The sequence below is a fragment of the Fusarium falciforme genome, chromosome 2 (genome assembly GCF_026873545.1).
Source record: "Fusarium falciforme chromosome 2, complete sequence".
NCBI classification, from domain to species: domain Eukaryota; kingdom Fungi; phylum Ascomycota; class Sordariomycetes; order Hypocreales; family Nectriaceae; genus Fusarium; species Fusarium falciforme.
Genome location: NC_070545.1, coordinates 420105 through 438841, shown reverse-complemented (window position 1 = coordinate 438841; position 18737 = coordinate 420105). Strand labels below are relative to the sequence as shown.

The 18737-nt window shown below is 50.7% G+C and overlaps 9 protein-coding genes across 9 annotated transcripts; 6 read left to right on the top strand and 3 right to left on the bottom strand.

Moving 5' to 3' along the window:
• Positions 1 to 601: 601 nt before the first annotated feature.
• Positions 602 to 1533, top strand: NCS54_00206700 (Hypothetical protein; the record flags this gene model as incomplete). Its single annotated transcript, XM_053147674.1, has 2 exons — positions 602 to 740; positions 794 to 1533. 2 exons carry the CDS (start codon positions 602 to 604, stop codon positions 1531 to 1533), a joined length of 879 nt encoding a protein of 292 aa, XP_053003649.1.
• A 789-nt stretch (positions 1534 to 2322) lies between these two features.
• Positions 2323 to 3345, top strand: NCS54_00206600 (PKS-ER domain-containing protein; the record flags this gene model as incomplete). The annotated part of the gene is made up of 1 exon (XM_053147673.1): positions 2323 to 3345. The coding sequence occupies one exon, from the start codon at positions 2323 to 2325 to the stop codon at positions 3343 to 3345; it is 1023 nt and encodes a 340-aa protein (XP_053003648.1).
• Positions 3346 to 4188: 843 nt separating this feature from the next.
• On the top strand, positions 4189 to 6401 carry NCS54_00206500 (HET domain-containing protein; the record flags this gene model as incomplete). Its single annotated transcript, XM_053147672.1, has 4 exons — positions 4189 to 4543; positions 4598 to 4707; positions 4768 to 5771; positions 5831 to 6401. The coding sequence occupies 4 exons, from the start codon at positions 4189 to 4191 to the stop codon at positions 6399 to 6401; spliced, it is 2040 nt and encodes a 679-aa protein (XP_053003647.1).
• Positions 6402 to 7378: 977 nt separating this feature from the next.
• On the bottom strand, positions 7379 to 9058 carry NCS54_00206400 (Carboxylic ester hydrolase; the record flags this gene model as incomplete). Its single annotated transcript, XM_053147671.1, has 1 exon — positions 7379 to 9058. One exon carries the CDS (start codon positions 9056 to 9058, stop codon positions 7379 to 7381), a length of 1680 nt encoding a protein of 559 aa, XP_053003646.1.
• A 1062-nt stretch (positions 9059 to 10120) lies between these two features.
• On the top strand, positions 10121 to 11252 carry NCS54_00206300 (Methyltranfer-dom domain-containing protein; the record flags this gene model as incomplete). The annotated part of the gene is made up of 5 exons (XM_053147670.1): positions 10121 to 10312; positions 10524 to 10866; positions 10920 to 10988; positions 11038 to 11160; positions 11212 to 11252. 5 exons carry the CDS (start codon positions 10121 to 10123, stop codon positions 11250 to 11252), a joined length of 768 nt encoding a protein of 255 aa, XP_053003645.1.
• Positions 11253 to 12594: 1342 nt separating this feature from the next.
• NCS54_00206200 (Ricin B-type lectin domain-containing protein) lies at positions 12595 to 13223 on the top strand (the record flags this gene model as incomplete). The annotated part of the gene is made up of 4 exons (XM_053147669.1): positions 12595 to 12707; positions 12764 to 12873; positions 12929 to 13037; positions 13094 to 13223. 4 exons carry the CDS (start codon positions 12595 to 12597, stop codon positions 13221 to 13223), a joined length of 462 nt encoding a protein of 153 aa, XP_053003644.1.
• A 433-nt stretch (positions 13224 to 13656) lies between these two features.
• Positions 13657 to 14589, top strand: NCS54_00206100 (CN hydrolase domain-containing protein; the record flags this gene model as incomplete). Its single annotated transcript, XM_053147668.1, has 1 exon — positions 13657 to 14589. One exon carries the CDS (start codon positions 13657 to 13659, stop codon positions 14587 to 14589), a length of 933 nt encoding a protein of 310 aa, XP_053003643.1.
• Positions 14590 to 14675: 86 nt separating this feature from the next.
• NCS54_00206000 (NmrA domain-containing protein) lies at positions 14676 to 15677 on the bottom strand (the record flags this gene model as incomplete). The annotated part of the gene is made up of 3 exons (XM_053147667.1): positions 14676 to 15122; positions 15174 to 15593; positions 15648 to 15677. The coding sequence occupies 3 exons, from the start codon at positions 15675 to 15677 to the stop codon at positions 14676 to 14678; spliced, it is 897 nt and encodes a 298-aa protein (XP_053003642.1).
• Positions 15678 to 16178: 501 nt separating this feature from the next.
• On the bottom strand, positions 16179 to 18734 carry NCS54_00205900 (Zn(2)-C6 fungal-type domain-containing protein; the record flags this gene model as incomplete). The annotated part of the gene is made up of 2 exons (XM_053147666.1): positions 16179 to 18128; positions 18183 to 18734. 2 exons carry the CDS (start codon positions 18732 to 18734, stop codon positions 16179 to 16181), a joined length of 2502 nt encoding a protein of 833 aa, XP_053003641.1.
• Between the last annotated feature and the right edge of the window lie 3 nt (positions 18735 to 18737).

Sequence of the window (18737 nt, the reverse complement as noted above, 5' to 3'; positions counted from 1 at the left end):
GACCAATCTCGTGGAAACAGTCGAGCCTTGCCATATGACTCATGCGCAAAGGATAGGACGGGGACATGGTATCTCCATTTACAATCAAAGGCGGTTAGAACTATAATTGGAAGCTGCCATTGCACGCAAGCAACGTTGATCGATGGTCACCCGCCCATGATTCGTCCGCGATTCGTCCGCCTGACTTAGCTATTCCGTCCGTTTAAAACAAATATCCCGGCCGTTTGCTCTTTTCCAGCATCAGTAAGCCCTTAATCCTTTTCTTCTCCCATCCAATCAATTACAGCAAAACAAGCTCAGCTTCTCTATTCATGGGCTTGTACCCTTAGCAACTGAGCGAATCTAGGGTTAAGAGAACAAGCTTTGCCACTAATGCAGGTTGATGACAGCTACATAAACTAGTACTAAGCGGGAAAGGTCAGACGATTATCCCGCGAGGGATGGAGGTAACTCGATGAAACGAGGATAAAAAGTTGCCCCTATTATTAATCCACAAGGACCAGCTGCCGGTGTCATCAACCTACATCAGAATCGGCCTGATCGTTGTAAGCTTGATTAAAATGCTCGCATGATTTACTGCCACACCCTGTATCGATCAAGTATGGCCGACTCCAGCAATACTGGCTTCCAAGAGGACAGCATCGCGGATAGATGGGTCAGGTACGAGGATGACTGGTCGGGCATATCGGATACGAAGGAGAGAAGGAAGGTCCAGAATCGCCGTAACCAAAGAATCCTCAGTATGACGTGATTATTGATTTAGACTTGCTCTGATCTCGCTAACGCTCGGCAGGGTCGAGGAGACGAAGGGAACTTGGCCATGGTGGCGGTGATGGTGCCGATGGCCAACCGCGTATTCCAGCTCCCGAATGTTCAAACTCTCCGGCACACTGGAGATACGAGGATTCCAACATCAGAGCCGTCACGGCCGCTATTAAGAGACTCAATCTTCTTAATGCCGGACAGGAGCATGATCGGATGATCCTTCAACGTTTCGAGGCGTTTGCAGAGCAACTCTACATAATACACTCTCCGCAACTTACAATCTTGCCGATCCTATCCCAGTTCAACTTTATCCGAGCTTTGCTGGCCAACATGGACACCTTGGGTCTCTCGTCTAAGCAGATGGGCCACAACGCTCTGTCGCTGTTTAATTCGCCAGACAATCATCGACACCGGACCTCAACACGACTTCCAGACGGGCTACGGCCGACAGATCTTCAATCCACCACATTACACCACCCGTGGATTGATCTTCTCCCTATGCCTGAGATGCGTGAAAACTTGTTCCGACGAGGCTTAGACTGCTTCGATGAGGAGAAGCTTTGCCACGCCCTCCGTGGACGCATTCCAGATCATGACCCAGGCATGCTTATTTGGGGTGAACCTTGGGATCTAAACAGTTGGGAAGTAACAGAAGCCTTTGCCAGAACCTGGGGCTGGACCATCACTGGCTGTTGGGGCCTTCTACATTCTACCAATGAGTGGCGAGCCAAGCGGGGAGAAAAGCCACTGTTTAGTCTTCCTACATGAACCATTCAGACGAGAAATCAGACTAATACAGGACCGGGCAGCATCACAAGTATCAATATAACGTGAATTCTAGAGTAGTTGGCCAATATATTTCTTCCTTTGTCTATCCGTGGCAAGACCACACTCATACACACAGCCAATGAAAGCTAAAATAGAAACCTCTCATTCACGTTTTGCCCGCCTCGCATCACTGATCGATTGCTAACTGCCACGGACAGAATGCATCATTTCTAATCAACAGCCCATGTCACTGACCACTCACGGGTCAACACTAAGCTCTGTAGTCTAGGGAGTGCCCCCCAATAAAATAACGGGATGATCGGCTAATGTCTTTATGCAGCTGTCATCAACCCGCATTCGCAGCAAACCTCGATTCCACAGACTCTAAAAAGCCGAAAACGAAACATGGGGCTTATTAGTGCATGAATATCGGTAACCCTGTAACGTTAAAGCTTATCTATAAGGGACCGGTAGATTCATCTCTTGCCCCCACTGTAGTGAGGTGAGTAAGTGAGTGCTTATCAAGCATTGTGTTCTTCCAGCTTCGGGACAAACTACCACCAAGAATGAAGAAACGACACTCCACGCGGCTCCATATCTGCATTCCTATCAAGCGAGGAAGGGAATTTATAGGCATAGAGACATGGAATTCCATCCATTCTAATCTTTTCTATCATCCTTCCTCGCAATCCTCCATTCCAGCCGACTACCCCTCCTATATCTACCCCGGGCCGCACGACAGAGGAATCACTACTCTTCCCAACTCTCAACAAGAAACAGAGGTCAACGATGACAAAGATAGCGAGATTCCATCAGCTGGGCGGGCCGGAGGTGCTACAGATCGACGAGATTGCCTTCGAGGATCCGGCACCTGGTGAGCTGCTGTTGAAGGTCAACACCATAGGGATAAACCGCATGGAAGTCTTCTTCCGCGCCGGCGGCTTCGGCTCGCCCAAGGCGTTTCCCGCCATGCTCGGTTCGGAATGTGCTGGGACGGTTCTGGCCATCGGCCAAGGCGTCGCTGGGTTTGCGATCGGGGATCGCGTGGCGACCATCCCGGGGTTCACGAGCGTTCCGGGTTTCGCTACAGAGATGAAAGGCCACGAATGCGCCGTGTACGGCGAGCAGGCTTATGTGCCGGCCGAGATGGCGGTGAAGATGCCCAGCGGCATGTCGTTTGTTGATGGCGCTGCTTTATGGATGCAGTACAGTACCGCCTGGAACAGCATGGTTGACACGGCCAAGCTGCAAAAGGGCGAGTACGTTCTGCTGACGGCGGCGACGTCGTCGGTGGGAATTGCGGCGGCCCAGATCGCCAAATCGCAGGGTGCCATCCCGATCTGTACAACCCGGAGTCAGTCCAAGGTGGCCGCACTGAAGTCGCTCGGCATCGAACATGTCATTGTGACGGATGAGCAGGACATCGCGACGGAAGTGGCACGCATCACCGGCGGCGTCGGCTGCCGCGTCATCTACGACCCGATTGCTGGGAAAGGTGTCAGCGAACTGCTCGATGCGGTCGCAGTCAACGGCATAATCCTTATCTACGGTGTTCTAGACCTGGCCCCGGCCAAGATTGACCCGCTGAAGGGCATGGCCAAGTTTGCAACCATCAAGTTTACAGCCGTGTTTCAGACATTATTGAACCCAGAGAAGCGCGCCAAGATGGCCAAGTTTGTGCTCGATGGCGTTGCAAACGGGTCGCTAAGGCCCGTTGTGGACAAGACCTTTGCGTTTGAGGATATTGCTGAGGCGCATCGCTATCTTGAGAGCAATCAGCATATTGGAAAGGTGGTGGTGACAGTTGATTGAAGTGTCTGAATTTGGAAATAGAACACAGGAAGTAGTTTAAATTCAAGTCAGGCTAGAAAGGCATCTGAAAGCCACTGTATAACTATCTATCTCCCTCTTTAGAGGTTATCCCGCGATTCCATGGTGCTGGCATAGGCTTTCTAGACGAGTATTCTCACGCAGTAGATTGACTAGATCCCCTATCAGCAGGTACAGTTGCCCAGGTCAGCGGCGGGTCTCAGTCCTTCAATGCCGTCAACTCTCTGCGCATCCCAGGCCGGCGGATGCATATGCTCACCATCCCCAACCAGGCTCCGTCCTGCAGACCTACATGCAATTTGCCTCGAAGGAACAAGGTAGTCGGATGTTGTGGAGTGCATGGAGGAGCTTGTCAAGCAGCATTGTCATCCGGTCCACTCAACATCACAAAGATAAGATACCTTCTTTCTCGTCTAAATAAGAGCCAAGGTCCCCTCAATGCCTCATAAACATATCCATAACATCATCATAACTACGGCCAAAGAGTGACCCTAAGTTCCCCAAGAGTACCCTCGAGGGGGATGAGCAAGGCGGGATGAGAAAAGTCAAGTTAGACTTAATCAGACAAGTCTTGTCTTGTTAAGCAAGATGCAGCAGGAATCAACTCAAGATGTGTTTCAGTACTTTTCTTAACGGCAAGGAAGGACCAAAAATCCAGTTGCTTCAAACTACTGCACTTCAGACTCGTTGAAAGTGCTCAATGGTAGGACATTGGCGCCCCCGCCTTTGGCCGTCACGTGGGAGCTGAGTGAGGCCTTACCTCCTCTTCCAACCACCACGTCAGCATTGCTGGAGAAGACGAGTTCAGACTCGAGAACGGTACCGATGGCGACCTCGATAGATCCTAGCCAACAGTTTACCAAGCTTTGCAGCCGCTGCGCCGTGTTCCAGCTGATAGACACACCACTGGACGGCATCTTTGCAAGCCCGAACCAAGAACGAGAAACTGACCTGGGCTGGGAAGCCGAGCGAGCTCCCGATGTTTTGTACCAGGTCTTTCATGGCTCTGATTGCGAATCTTGTGTCTTTTTCAAACGAATTCTGTTTTGGTGGGACATAGAAGACAAACCACCGACTATTTCCTCGGAGACTACCATCCGCCTCTCGCTCCACCATGTTTTCGGTCCAGACAGTGCTCATGGATATGGGCTGAGGGCTATACGCATCAAACTTAGACATGGTACGAACTGCGTCTGCTTCATATTTTAATGGCAGCTAACAGGAGACCGAACAGATGGCCAGGAAGACATTCATCTTGACTGTCCTGTCACAGCAGTCGCGGATGATGATACGGCAACGCTTCTCGCGCTCCGACCGCCTCTATCCCACATCAGTAAAGAGACTGTGCGCTGGATGAAGTCCAGAATAGATTTATGCGTGTCTCATGACCACATTAATCCGCAGAAGACTTTCATCCCCGATCGACTTATTGAAGTTGGACCAGATCAACTACGGCTCGTCCTGACTAAAGACATGGTCAACCCAGACTTGGAGATCCCGCATTATATCGCCCTCACATACTGTTGGGGTCCCGAGCCACATGCTAGTAAGCAACTCAAGACGACCAGCCTCAATCTCTCGCAGCATCTGCAGACGATTCCAGAGTCCCTCTTGCCACAGGTCATTCAGGACTCTGTGGCCCTGGCAAGGGCGTTGTCCATCCCGTTTCTTTGGGTGGATGCTTTGTGCATCCTACAGGATATGTCGACAGACTGGGATAGTCAGTGTGCAGTCATGGAGCGCATTTATGGCAATGCGTACGTAACAGTTGCCGCGGCTGCCTCCCTGAACTGCGAGCAAGGATACCTGCAGAAGACCGACCGAGTCATCATCCCTTTAAACCCTCGCCCCAGCAACAACCCTTCTCTCGCCTTTGCAGTGTACTCTCCTCTCTATAAGGCTTCTGCCGGAGAAGAACTCGTCATTAGCCCGTGGCTTGAGAGAGGATGGACATTCCAGGAACGCATCACGGCAACCCGCCTGCTGATGTTTTCAAGAAGGAACATTCACTTCAAATGTCCATCATTTAGTGAATCGATGGGAAGGGATCAGGACACATATGATACCAATTTCCGCATGCTCGGCCGCGACAAGCTTATTCCCGATGACAAACTCCGTACCTATCAAGAGTGGGATGAAACCATTTCTCAGCTCAACCCTGACAGGGCCCATTTCACCCGCGAGACAGATCTTCTACCGTCGGTTGCTGGCCTTGCAGCTCTGTTCCAGAAATATCTGGGTGATGAGTACCTGGCCGGTTTGTGGAAGAACAATCTGCACCGGGGCCTCTATTGGACTTTGATGGATATAGACGAAATCAGTTACAAGGCCCTCCTACAAAGACTGGAAAGCCCCTTTCCCTATCTTGCCCCCTCGTGGAGCTGGGCTAGTCTACGCCGCTACCTCTGGTTCGATTTGAACCATCCAACTCTGATAGCTGATTGCTGACCTGAGTATACTGATCTAGTCCCCACCATCACCCGCGCGGTTCAACTGAGTTTGGTGAAGTGAGCCATGGCGCACTGGAGATGATGGCCAAGGTGTATGTCGGGACTCGGAGGATAGTATACAGAAAAGTCTACCCGGCTTTCTCCTCTCCACAAAACGCTGTTCGGTTGGATGGAGAGTATTTCGCCCATATTCGGACTGATTGCATTGTTGAGGACTTCTTCACAACATCCGAGATCCACGAACTCATCGCTCCCATCGGTTTCCTGCTGATTGGGAGCACGATACGACGGAACTCAGATGCAAATTACTTCTCGTCGCGGCACTCCGATAGCTCCTTGACACTTGGCGACGATCAGGAGGCGTCATTTAGTCATGCGTCGTCCGATTCCGAGTCAACCAGTGCTCCGGAATGGGCGAGTGAAGAGGTAGAGGATCCAGGTAATAGAACGGCATATGGGTTACTCATTCACCCCACGGGAAACCCAGACGAGTACTATCGAGTTGGAACGTTTCTGTCCAAGCCTTTCAGATCGGGAGGTCTATCAATCTTCAACAACCTTGAGCTAAGGCGAGTGAGACTTATATAAGATCTTTTAAATTAAGGCCTAGATCATAAACGGAGCTCAGACTGTTCCCCTTTGCAAGAAGGGACAAGCTAGCAGATAAATTTGACTTTGCTAACGTCTCGTATTAATAAAACCCCGTTATGTGAACTATTTATCATACCCCTGACGGCGGGATTATTTTTAAGCTAGAATTTTTGGTATAATCTTTATCCCTTTGACCGCAAGGAGCAAGGCCGCGATTCTTTACATTCACAACCACCAAATTTGACCATGTCGATTTATACCAAGCATCCTTTGCTACCAGCCCAGACCCATATCCGCCTCCTGCAGATAATACCAGGATCTTCCGATGACGAAATATCTTGCACAGTGATGCACGATGATTGTGTCGATACAGACTTGGACAGACTCCTGGATTCATCGGAATGGCTGGCGAGGTCTCGGCTACCCTCGACATCCGTCGAGAAACCCACACAGAGAGATGGCACGTCTCCTAGCTACCCATCTTCTGACATGTTGCTGTCCAGTGGGCAGAGCTTTACAGGACAGGATTTGGAAGCACCACGGCGGTACCGTGGTCTCGGTTGACGCAGCAAGTGTGAATGGCTGCACAAGATATCTGAACACGAACATAACAGTAGCTAACAGTGACTTCACTCTTTGCATGGTTCCCTGGCCCATGTACAACAATGAGGCTGTGTCATCTCTAACAGGAGTGCACCCATTGCCCTTGATCCTACAGGGATGCATAGCCATTAAGCCAAGGTATCTGTTACCATATATCACGGCGCAGGTTAAATCAGACGGTTAGATCAATATACTGAGCCGTAGCTGTATAAACAGCTAGTAGCTGCCTGAAATCTAACGCTGAATCTCTACCTTAATGATATAAGAAAATTTTATAAAACGATTAAATATACTGCATAACAGTAAACTTCTCAAGAAAATAAGGGGGGCAGCCGGGGAACAGTGAGCTATCATGAGCGATACGCGCCCAATCAGTTGAGTGTGACAGACACTCTGGAGAGCAAGAAATCGCAGCGCCCATCGGCATCAATATCCTTCATCTGAACCGGCGTGCTCGAGTTGATATACAGAATGTGGCTGGACGAGCCGTACTCGGGCCACTTGATGTCTGATGATGAAAGCGCAATGTTGGGGTCACCATTGATGATGAAGGATGAGTAGTAATTCTGCAGTTTTCGGCCGATCTCTGCCCCCACAGAGGTATCGTTTGCAGAAATGGCTTGGGTTGGAAAAACCAAGGCAGTATAAGCTCCGTGGTAGGCTGTATCGTAAGTCGGATACCCGTAGATGAATTTGTAGACGGGCTGAGCACCATGTCTATCAGCTAAAGAGAAAGCCTCGGCGGCAGAACTGGCGAGGCGGTAGGATGGACACTGAATAAACGCATCTCCGGTGACGAACTCGGCTCTTTGCTGTGTTCCCTTGTAGGCGAATGGACCAACTGCTTCAGGGGGGTAGTAGTCTTGAAGCCGGCCAAAGAAGTTCGCACCACCGTTGAAAAGGCTATGTACCCTATCTTGATACTTTGTTTCAGTGGTGATGTCTTGTGGCGTAAAAGCGAAGCCTTCGTTGCCGTCTCGTGTTGTCAAAATGGGAACCTTGGCGAAATGCCCAGCCTCTGCCGCTCGTGTTGGAAAGTCTAGGATGTAGCGACCATCGATTGCAGGTGAAAAATAAAACATTCCATACAGAGTGTTGGCAGATGCAAGGACCTTGTTCTGGACACGGTTGTACTCGTCCGCGGACAGGTCTTGTAGACAGAAAATGTCGCTGCAGTTTGAAGCAGACAGAACCTCTTGATACTGCTGTTCAAGCTGACTAGGGCTGAGGATGGTCGGAATCCAAGGATACTCAGCTATCGCGGCTCGATACGGGGGATGCTCCTCTCCGCCATTCCATATGAGCTGGTGAAAGACTGAGCCACCACCAGCTGATCCGCCGCTGATTGTGACTTGGTTTGGATCTCCGCCGAATGAAGCAACGTGACGCTGAACCCACTCCAGAGCGAGTCGTTGATCGTGTAGCCCGAGATTAAGTGTCTCGTTTCCTGCGCCGCCAAGAAACCCAAAGCCAGATAGGCGGTATTGAATGTTGACCACGATGAACTGGCCTGGCGCTGCAGCCATGAAGCCTGGGGATGGTATAGTTGTGCTGCCTCCCGCCACATAGCCACCTCCATGAATGATGACCAGTACAGGAAGACTCTCAGCCACGGGCTCGCCCGGAGCATAGATGTCCAACAGCAGACAATCCTCGCTCTCTTGACGGTTTCCAAAGTGATTGCTGGCTTCTTGAAATGCCTTCGCCTCGGGGCTTTCTGGAGACCATCCAGGCCATCCTTGATAGCAGATGGGACCAAATGTAGTCGCGTCAAAGATGGAATTTCCTCCAGAATTTACAGTCTCAATGGATACCGGGGGTTTGAAGCGTCGATCTCCAGTGGGCGCTGCGCCATATCGGATGCCCAACCACGCGTTGATGGGCACGGTTGATGAGGTCAGCCGAGTTCCTTGAACCTGGAGATAGCCAAGGTCCACTAGTTGACCATCGGGCCCTGAAAAGTTCGCATAGCTGGGGGCCGTGTATTGAGAGGTTGATAGGTTTGCAAATGCGATTGCTGAGAAAAGAGAGGACCACATTGATGGGTGCATCCTGTAGAGAAAGGGGATATAAAAGAAGAAAAGATTGAATCTGTTGGTTTGGATGGAACATGAGCGGACTTTACCTGCTATATACCGCACAGTCGTTAGTCAATGCAGATGAGATTGCCATGTTTGACCAAGCGAATTCATTGCGCAATGACCTACAGTTTCTCGCCTCAATTACGCGGCAACACGCGCTTCATCCTCATCTTGGTTCTGGGGAATGGGGAATAGGCATCCAAAAGGTAAGGGGATACCTTGTTAAACGGGTGCCTGTTTCCGCCAAGCCGCTCTGAAGCCCTTCCGGGCCCTCGCCGAGCCTTTTTGACTGGGAGAGAAATGGGTGCCTGACTAGGAAGCGAGAGTGGATAATGAGCCTGTCTCCAATGCCCGGGATTAGCGACGGCTATAACTCCGAACTGCGTTCCTTGGCGTATCCCGTACGACGTCGTATTCGTAGTTAGCGCTTTGGGCGTACAGCGAGCGTATAAATGAGTCTAATGAGACAGCCCGTCAACTAGCTCTAACATGGAAGTCTATTAGGACTGCTCAGGTAAGCGTTGCAGGCCTCTATGGCGGGCTGGAATAGGTTTATAGATATTAGTAGAGAATCTTCCTGACTTGCTGAGCTGAGAGTTTAGCACATCTGTCGCATAGCCAATTGCGGCAGAAGTGAAAAGTACCTCTCAGAAGGTACTGCAGAGAAGCTAGGTTATATCCTTTGCCACAACATCTCGACGACCATGGCGAGTTGCTGTTGTCGATATCACTGATGTTGGTCAGAGCCTGTTATATTTATCTTGGGGTGAAAGTAAAAACGGCCACAGGTCAACTTGGGCATTTGTAAGCATGGCACTTCGGATCTGCAGTGACGTACGGCGTATAGGTATGTATCTAGTACACTTGCCTGTGTGCCAGCCTAGAAGCAATCTCACGACATTGGCTGAAGAGGATACGAACTGAGGTTTTAAACGATGACATATCGACAGGCTCCAGTAGAAATATATCTCATCCACGCCGCGACGCATTCTCCGGCAGTCTTTCCTCAACCAACAACTTTTAACATTCCAAATGGAATCCCAAGAGATCTATAACCAAGTCATCGGGCGATACGGCTCAATCGTCAAGAGTAGCACCGGCCACTATGAGCAGACCGAGGCCAAGGCCTTTGGGTACACAGAACAAGAGCTGGCCGGCATCCCCGAGGGCGCGAACCTTGGCCTCAGCTGCGGCAACCCCACAGCAATTGCGAGGCTGAGAGTGGTGTGTATGTGCAGTCGTGACGGCGTTCTGTTTTGACCGGTGTGCAAAAGGGCGAAATAGTCATCGATCTTGGGTCTGGCGCTGGCCTCGATGTGTTTACAGCAGCAAAGAGAGTCGGCCTTATAGGTAGGGCTATTGGAGTTGACATAAACAAGGTGCCTGAATTCTTCCCCATTGGATAGACCATCATATGTCTAATGCATCTTTATAGAGTATGATTGATAAGGCGAATGTCAACAAATATTGCGTCGACGTCTCAAACGTCGAGTTCATCAAGAGTCCCGTCACATCCATCCCAGCACCTGGCAACACTGCCGACTGCATCATCAGCAACTGCGTCATCAACGTTGTCCCCGCTGGAGATAAGCAGCTGGCGTTTAATAAAATGTTCCGACTACTCAAGCCTGGCGGCCGAGTTGCCATCAGTGATATCCTCGCGCGCAAGGAGTTGACGGATGAGATGAAGAAGGACATGGCTCTATACGTCGGGTGCATTGCGGGGGCCAGTCAGGTCAGTGAGTACGACTCATTTCTAAGGAATGCAGGTTTCGAAGGTCAGTCACATTGCCCCAAAACTGCGTGACAGAGGCTGATCGGTCCTTGACAGACATTCTCATCGTGGACAGCAACCATGACTTGAACGTGTACTGGAGCGCAGCCGACGGCGAGCCTCCATGTTGACACTTCCAAGACGCAAGGCGAGCTCTTGTATTGTTGCAGTCAAGATCCGAAACACGGTTCCTATACTGAGCAGGAGTCATGCCCCCAGGACCAGCCGAGTTTAATGGCCGACGAAGCCAGCAGACTGGCCTACCAGCTCGACATCACCGACTTTAACGAATGGGCAGGTGAGAACGTGGAGGGTTTTCCCTGGAAATATGCTCACTGACCCTTAATAGGCTCCTTCCAGGTGTATGCAGTCAAGCCGGTGGCGAGCTGAGAGTGCTCAGTCTGGAAGAGGTTCAGCGGGGTGGCACAACTATGGTCTGAGTGCTATGCCAAAGTCCCATTCAACTGGTAGAGTAAGACAATAAGGTACTTCTCCTACTTTGTTGGCTTGTTCTCTACCAAGTAGACTCACCTCTATGATACCTGAAGTAATATTGCCAAGATCACCGCAGACTGCAACTCGCATCCCAGTCGCACATATACGATGCATTTCACAGCCCCTTCTGCAGTCTTTCAAACCTTTCACCACTTTTTGAATCATTTGGTCAAATGATTGACACAATTATGCACGTTGCAGTCCATTGATTCGTAGCCTCCAGCCAGCCAAGCACTTCCAAGGGTGACCCAGTGCAGCTAAACAATAGTGCCTCTCCTCATTCACCCTTTGAATCACGTATACCTACAAGTCTCACACGGCATTTCCACCGTGAATGTTGACATGTCTCGGACGATAAGCCTAGATTGCTCAACAAGGTGCCGTGGCTAAGCTGAAGCGTCCTATTTTAAAGCGCACGCGAGCAAGGGGTCGCCGTCGAGGTCAGTGTCTTGGATTTCCTTGTGAATATGATGCAAGCTCACAGATTGGGAAGCATCCGTTGTATGTGGCTTGTTTCTTGGAGCTGAGTCTGGCTGGAGGATGAGTGGCTGCTGGTGGCTGGCTGTTGCGTGATAAGCCACAATACCGTAAAATTTTACGCCTTGAGAAGAGCAAGTGTTGGAAAACACATTCGAGAAATTTGAAAATTTGATAGAGGATTAATTAAAATAGCTAGAGAGAAGTCGTTTGTTTCCAACATGACTGTCACTGTCGTATCTTCTCTCTCGCCTGTGAATGAAGTGGAAAATATCTCTGCGAGACAAGAGTGGTTCCACCACTTATGCATGTCTCTCAACCCCGCGATGCAGGGTTTCGATAATTCAGCTGTTGGTTCTTTAGCCAGACGGGAACCAGGCCGGTCCCGTGTATGTCTCAGCTTTGGTGTCTATAGCTCTTGGCTAAGCGCCTGCATCACGTCTAGATCCTTACTTTCACTATGAGAGACCTGGATGGCCTCATTCTTGCCGGTCTATTCTGTGGCTTGTTGACTGCGTATGGGCCAAGTTCCAGACCTTCTCGACACTTGATTGAGAGGGCATTGGGTATTCATGAGCCATCTCCGAGGAATATCGGATGAGGGGTCTCTGTCATGGCTCTTTGCATCTGTTGGCCATCTCGAGGTCTATAAAAGCCCAAGCATCCCCTTGGGAAGACATCTCTCATCCCTCATCAGCTCACAATTCAAACTCACCCTCCAAACCATCAACCACTTCTTTTCAAGCTTCAAAACTTCATCATGCCTTCCAACGATCCCGTCTACCGCTTCAAGGCCACCCTCCAGGTCCAGGGTGCCGGCAGCTTCGTCGACCAGAACGCCGGCGGTGGCCAGGACCCCCCTGTCATCGGCTTGTGAGTTCACACCAACGTCAAGCCTTTGCAACTACTGACATCTGTGCCATCTAAAGCGCTCAACAGGGCAACACCAACCAGATCTGGGAGTTCTACGCCGTCCCAGGCTTCGAGACTCGTGTGGTGATCAAGAACACTGCCACCAAGTACGTTCTTTACACCAACGGTAAGTACTGCCCAGTAAGAGTTAGGATGATTCGGTACTGACGCAAGTTTGTTAGCTCTCCAGAGCAAGGTCCAGCTTGGCAGGAATGACGTGTGGGATGCTGCTTCCCAGTGGTACCTTGAGGGAGGACCCGTCGATGGTATCGACAGTGGCAGCATCGTCAGGTAAGGCAGCGCCAGATGATTTGATATGAGCACCTACTAACTGCATAAACAACTAGACTCCGCAACGTCAAGTACCCTAACGGCTACCTGGATCTTTCGGGCGGTGACAAGACCAACGGCACTGCCATCCTGGTCTGGCCCGGTCACGGAGGCAACAATCAGTCTTTCAAGCTCACCAAGGTTTGAAGTCACTGAAGAACTGTGACTTGAGTCTTTGGAGAACATGCCATGTGCAGCACTCCATCTCTAAACGTGTCTTGGCTATTCATCATGTACCTCCGTCCCTCTTTAGATAGTCTCGACACTAATAACTACTATTTTCGTGGCCGCGAACTGTTATTGTCTATTGAGTCAGTTATAATCCTCAAGTGACCAAATTATCTGTGACACCTTTTCAATAGAATGATGTTATGTAGTCACTATTACTGCTGTATGCCCATGTCGCCAATCGGATCCCGCATGAAGATCGGGAACAGTTCCCGAGACTCCGACCACAAAAGTATGAGTTTGACTGTCTTCTTACCCCTCTTCCCTTATCACCTCATTAACCTACCCACCTTGAGACTCTTTTCCAGATTTTATATCATCAATCCGTTGTCACTCTACGCTTGTTTTGGCCATGTCTACTATCTGTAGCCCGGTCCTCAAACAGCCTGTGAAGCTGGCATGCGTTCAACTCATGCAGCCCGTCGAGGGCTCAGACAAGGCCGCGATACTCCAGAATGCAGCCACTCACGTCGCTAAAGCCGCCTCTTCTGGCTCCAAGATCATCGTTCTCCCCGAGTACTTTAACTCTCCTTTTGGCAGCCAATATCTCTCCGAGTACGCAGAGACGCTGCTACCGTCGCCGCCCAACCGAGAGATGTGTCCGACATTCTACGCCCTTTCAGCTATGGCCGCAGAAAATAAAGTGTATTTAATCGGTGGCTCGATTCCAGAATTCAATCCGCAAACGAAGAAACACTACAACACAAGCTTGATCTTCAATCCTGAGGGTAACTTGCTGGCAACATACCGCAAGGCCCATCTCTTCGATGTGGATATTCCAGGAAGGGTGACCTACTATGAGTCTGAGTATCTGGACTCTGGCAACAAGCTGGGTTTGATCGATCTGCCCGACTATGGCAAAATTGCCGTTGCCATTTGCTACGATATTCGGTTCCCAGAACTTGCAACCATCGCAACTCGCAAGGGTGCCTTTGCTCTCATTTACCCCAGTGCATTCCCCATTGCCACCGGGTCGATACACTGGCGTCTACTGGCTCAGGCTCGAGCTCTAGATAACCAACTTTATGTCGTCCTCTGTGGCCCTGCCCGAGACACGAGGGGCACTCTTGTTGCTTGGGGCCATAGCCTAGTGGTGGACCCTATGGCACAGGTTGTTGTTGAAGCTGAGGAGAAGGAGACGATTGTCGAGTGGGAACTGGATCCAGATGAGATTACTAGCACAAGGAAGAGCATACCGGTGAGTGCACAGAGGCGATTTGACATATATCCGGATGTCAGCGCAGGGACGATTCAGTTTGAGGATCCAAAGCTTGAGGAGCCTTGAGTAGATGGAATACCCATCATCTCAGTTCATTTCAATTCAAATTTCTCTTTCTTAGCTAACATACTGAACACCCTCTTCTAAGTCTCTCATAGTTCATCTGCAATACTCTTAATCAGATCCTCAAGATTCTCCTCTTCCAAGCCAAGAAGCGCGTTGGCACTCTTCTCGGGCTTGAGCGCATGACCTGCTCCATCAGCAAACAAGAACTGCTGAATGTACTCTCCAAAAGCGCTGTAATCATGTCTCGCAAGCTTCTCATCACCAATCTTCTCCAGTTCGGCGCCGCTAACATGGGAGATCTCGAACTTGGCTCCCGTCACCTTCTTGGCGACCCGGAGAACTTCATTCTGCGTGGTGACCACACCAGCAATGTCGAGGTACTTGTTTGCCGTATCGTCTGGCTTCTTTAGGACGGCGGCTACGGCTTGGCCGATGAAACCGAGTGTGCTGGTAGAGTAGGGCTCGTTGCCCGAGTCAACGATGGTGCCCTTGTGGTTCTTGAGGTCGACAAAGCTTCTGCCGCTTCGAATGCTCTGCACCGGCCATTAGCAACTTTGTTTGCGACAAGGACCTGAGAAGCCTACCCAGTCCAAGAACAGTCCGTTGGAGACCCCAGTCCAGGAGAACCACTCATGCTGCTTTGCAAGTTCGATCAGATAGTCTGTGTTTCGAATCTTGGGCGTAAGTAGACCACCAATCTTGGTATCACGATACTCTCGAGATGGAATTCCAAACTCGGAGGGGATGAACCTCGGGACCTTGGCGGCAATGACAGCGTCGATGATGACCTTTTGGTTTCCAGCCGCTGCTGTAGCTGCCGTGGAAACGACTGCGTGCTGACCGGCGATGGCGTCCTTAACGGAATCAACAGATGTGATGTCAACTTTCTTGACTGAGACTTTCTCGGGAAAGGTCGCTGTTGACTCATTTCGAGTGATGGCTGTGACATCGAAGCCAGCACTGAGGAGAGCCTCGACGACCTTGGTACCGAGAGTACCTGACGCCTGATGAGTGCAAGGTTAGACGCTGTATATCTGACCAGGCGTGAATTGACTTACCCCAACGACCGCGACCTTTTGAATAGCCATATTTGCTAGGAACTTGTGTTTCTTCGGTAGAGAGTTAAGATCGGCTCAAGTCGGGAGGTAGGGAGACCAGATTGTCGTGTTTAATATGGACTAACAAACCCCCGAGATGTCTTGCATACTTATGCTTTTCCCCCCAACCTTCAAAACATGGCATCATCTGAGCATGAGAGGACGTAACCTCATTGAACCATCACAATCCACTAATCGTTGAACGATATCCCCACTGCCGCATGATGCCATAGCTGCATACAATTTCACAAAGTGGGAGAGCTGAATAAGCATCATACAATGCATAGATGTCATTATTTACAGCATTTTCCCGGTCCCGTCGTATCATTTGGGTTACATATGAGGTGCCTTGTTTATAATTCCGAAGGAGGTGTAACATGGAGGGTGCCCCGGGAAGATCGGCAGGATTCAAGACTCGCTTCAAAATTCATCATACAGAAGGGAAAATTCATGTGAAGAAGAGAAGATAAGAAGAATAGCCATAGCCTCCAATCACGCAGGCTCCATCTGGTTCAAGTTCAACTCCATGCCAATAGCAGACTGTAGCCACGAATTCCAGTTAACGTCGTCAACCTCCATGGCGACATCCATATCCGCAAAAGAAGCAGAATTGCCATCAGTAGTCGTCCACATCCAAGACGAATCCACATCAACCGTTGACTGTCCTCCGATCTCGTTCTGAAACTCCATGTTGGAACTGGGATGTAAACCAACAGGTCCGATCGGATGCCCTCCTGCAGATACAGCGTCTGCGTTTGAGCTTTGCCATATGCCGTGGTTAGAAAGTGGAAGGTTGTCGTGTAGGGCATCGATGCCCTGCGCGACGCTTGGTGCCTCGAAACCACTCCCACCAACCAAAGGAACCAGGGGTTGCCTACTGGGATCCAAAGAGCCAGTGACAAGTTTTCTCCAGTACTCAAGGAAAGGTTCTCCCCCATCACCAGTAAAAAACGGCCCAGAGCTCGCAGGCGCAGGCACTTGAGAATCGCGTTGTTCAAGCAGCTCGGTAGGTACCCCATTGGCTCGTATCTCAGCGAGCCCCATCTCTCTCTGCTTCCTTGCCTTGGCCATCAACTTCCTCAACGGCACCCAAACTCTCGAGTGCTTAGACATATTGTGCTGTGATGGAATCAACCAACTGCTGTGCAAATCGACCCATGCTCTTTCAATAACCGGTGACCACTTCCGACGGCATATCTCTATCATGAGATAGACGATAGCATACCAGTGTGTATATGTCTGGTAAATCCACCGCCATTGACGACACTTTTGTTCAGAGTTTAAGGCGTGGTTGTACTCGGCAACTTCTATCGCCGCAACAAGAAGTTTATCTCGAACCTCTTCAGAGAAGCGCTCATCTGGCGACGCAAAAAGAGTGGGGAGGTATATGAGGAGGATCAACTTGGAGCGCATCAAGCGCAGGCACGTAAGGCCTACCCAGTGTAAAATGGCACCCCGTTCAACCGAGAATTGGAAGTAGCCGTGCTCAACCTTGTCAAAGACTTCATCCAGCAGGCGGGTCTGCTCGTCGGAACCTAGACCAACTCCATCGATGGTCGTGGCCATGATCTGTTTTGAGACGTCGGATAACTCGAGCATGGCGACGGCGAATGACATGTCGGTGAGGGTCTCCCGCTCGGGGGGCATCTCCTTGGTATCGGGGTCAAGGTCCTCGTCGTTGATGTTGAGGGGCATCTTGGTATCGAAACTATCCCTGGATATCGTAAACTCTGTTCCTTGATCTTCGGACGCTCGAACGTCAATAACGCAAATCATCCACCACAGCCTTCGTCGCTGTTCCACTTCAAAGGGTGTCAGATGTGGGAACCTCGATCCGTCTCGATGGAGACCAAGAGCTTGAGCCATCCGGATCAAGAGCCCCGTCATCATCCATACATATCTCGGGCTATCGTGGCGACGCACAAGCAGGAGAAAAATAGCAAAGGCTTGAACGAGCACAATGTTTGGGTCATTCAGAAAATCCGCCTTGGCCAGAGCATGTTCCAGACCCAGTCGGTATTTCAAGTTGAGCTCTGCTTTTGTCGAGCCAAAGTTGGTCATGACATCGTCTTCTTCCATGGATGTCACGGCGGCGTAGTATATAGAAAACATCAGGGCTTCGTTGGCGGGTGAGAGGCTTGTACCAGAACTGCGGGTCTCGCGAATCATTTTCCTGGTGGTGGGCATGTGAACGATGCGTACGGCAATGTTGACATTCTCGGAGAATATGTCGAGCAAAAAAGGTATCTGGGATGGAAGTGGACGCAGATCTGCAACCTCTGGGGCAGTACCTGTGAGGTTGTGTCGGAATAAGAATGCGTGTCGTTCTGAAGGTGCTCTCTCCAGTTCTCGTGTAGAAGGGGCAGTTGAGGGAAGGTCATCATCCGAAGACTCGTCTCCGTCGCTGGGCAATCCTCGAGTGTCCATCTTCAAGCCATCGAGCTATGTGAACAAGTCATTAGCACTTGTCTAGCTAAAAGCAGGGAGTTTACATACCTCATCACTAATTCGAGACCAGAAGCCACTGGCAACATATCTCGCTCGACTTCCGTCTTGTAGAACCATCCTACCAAAGTGCTTTTGCACGTCCGAGGTGGTCGACGTCGAAGGACTCGATGCATCTCGCCTCCCCTCAGACGGGGAATTACCTTGAGCAGAGCCACTCCCAGCAGGGCTCGCCCCAGCGCTCGCCTGCTCAAGCTGTCCTCTAAGCTCCTTAACCAAATCCTCCAAGGTTCTCAACCGCTCCATAACCTGCTCACCCGCCGGTTCCGCACCATGGGCACCCTCCTGTACCGACCCGTCGGCAACGCGCTCAAGCCGACGCGCCCATCTCGGCGGACGGTCATTCGACGGTACGATGCAGGGAATACCAGCCCGACGACAGTTTGAGCAAGGCGATAGCTTGTCGCAGCGAACTTTTCGGCTGCGGCAGACGACGCAGCTCCGGAGCTTGGCGGTCCTCGCGGGGACGGCCGAGCTCGCGTTTTTCTCGGCCGCCGAAGCCGAGGCGGACGCGAGATGGTTTGGCGGTGTTACCGATGACATGGC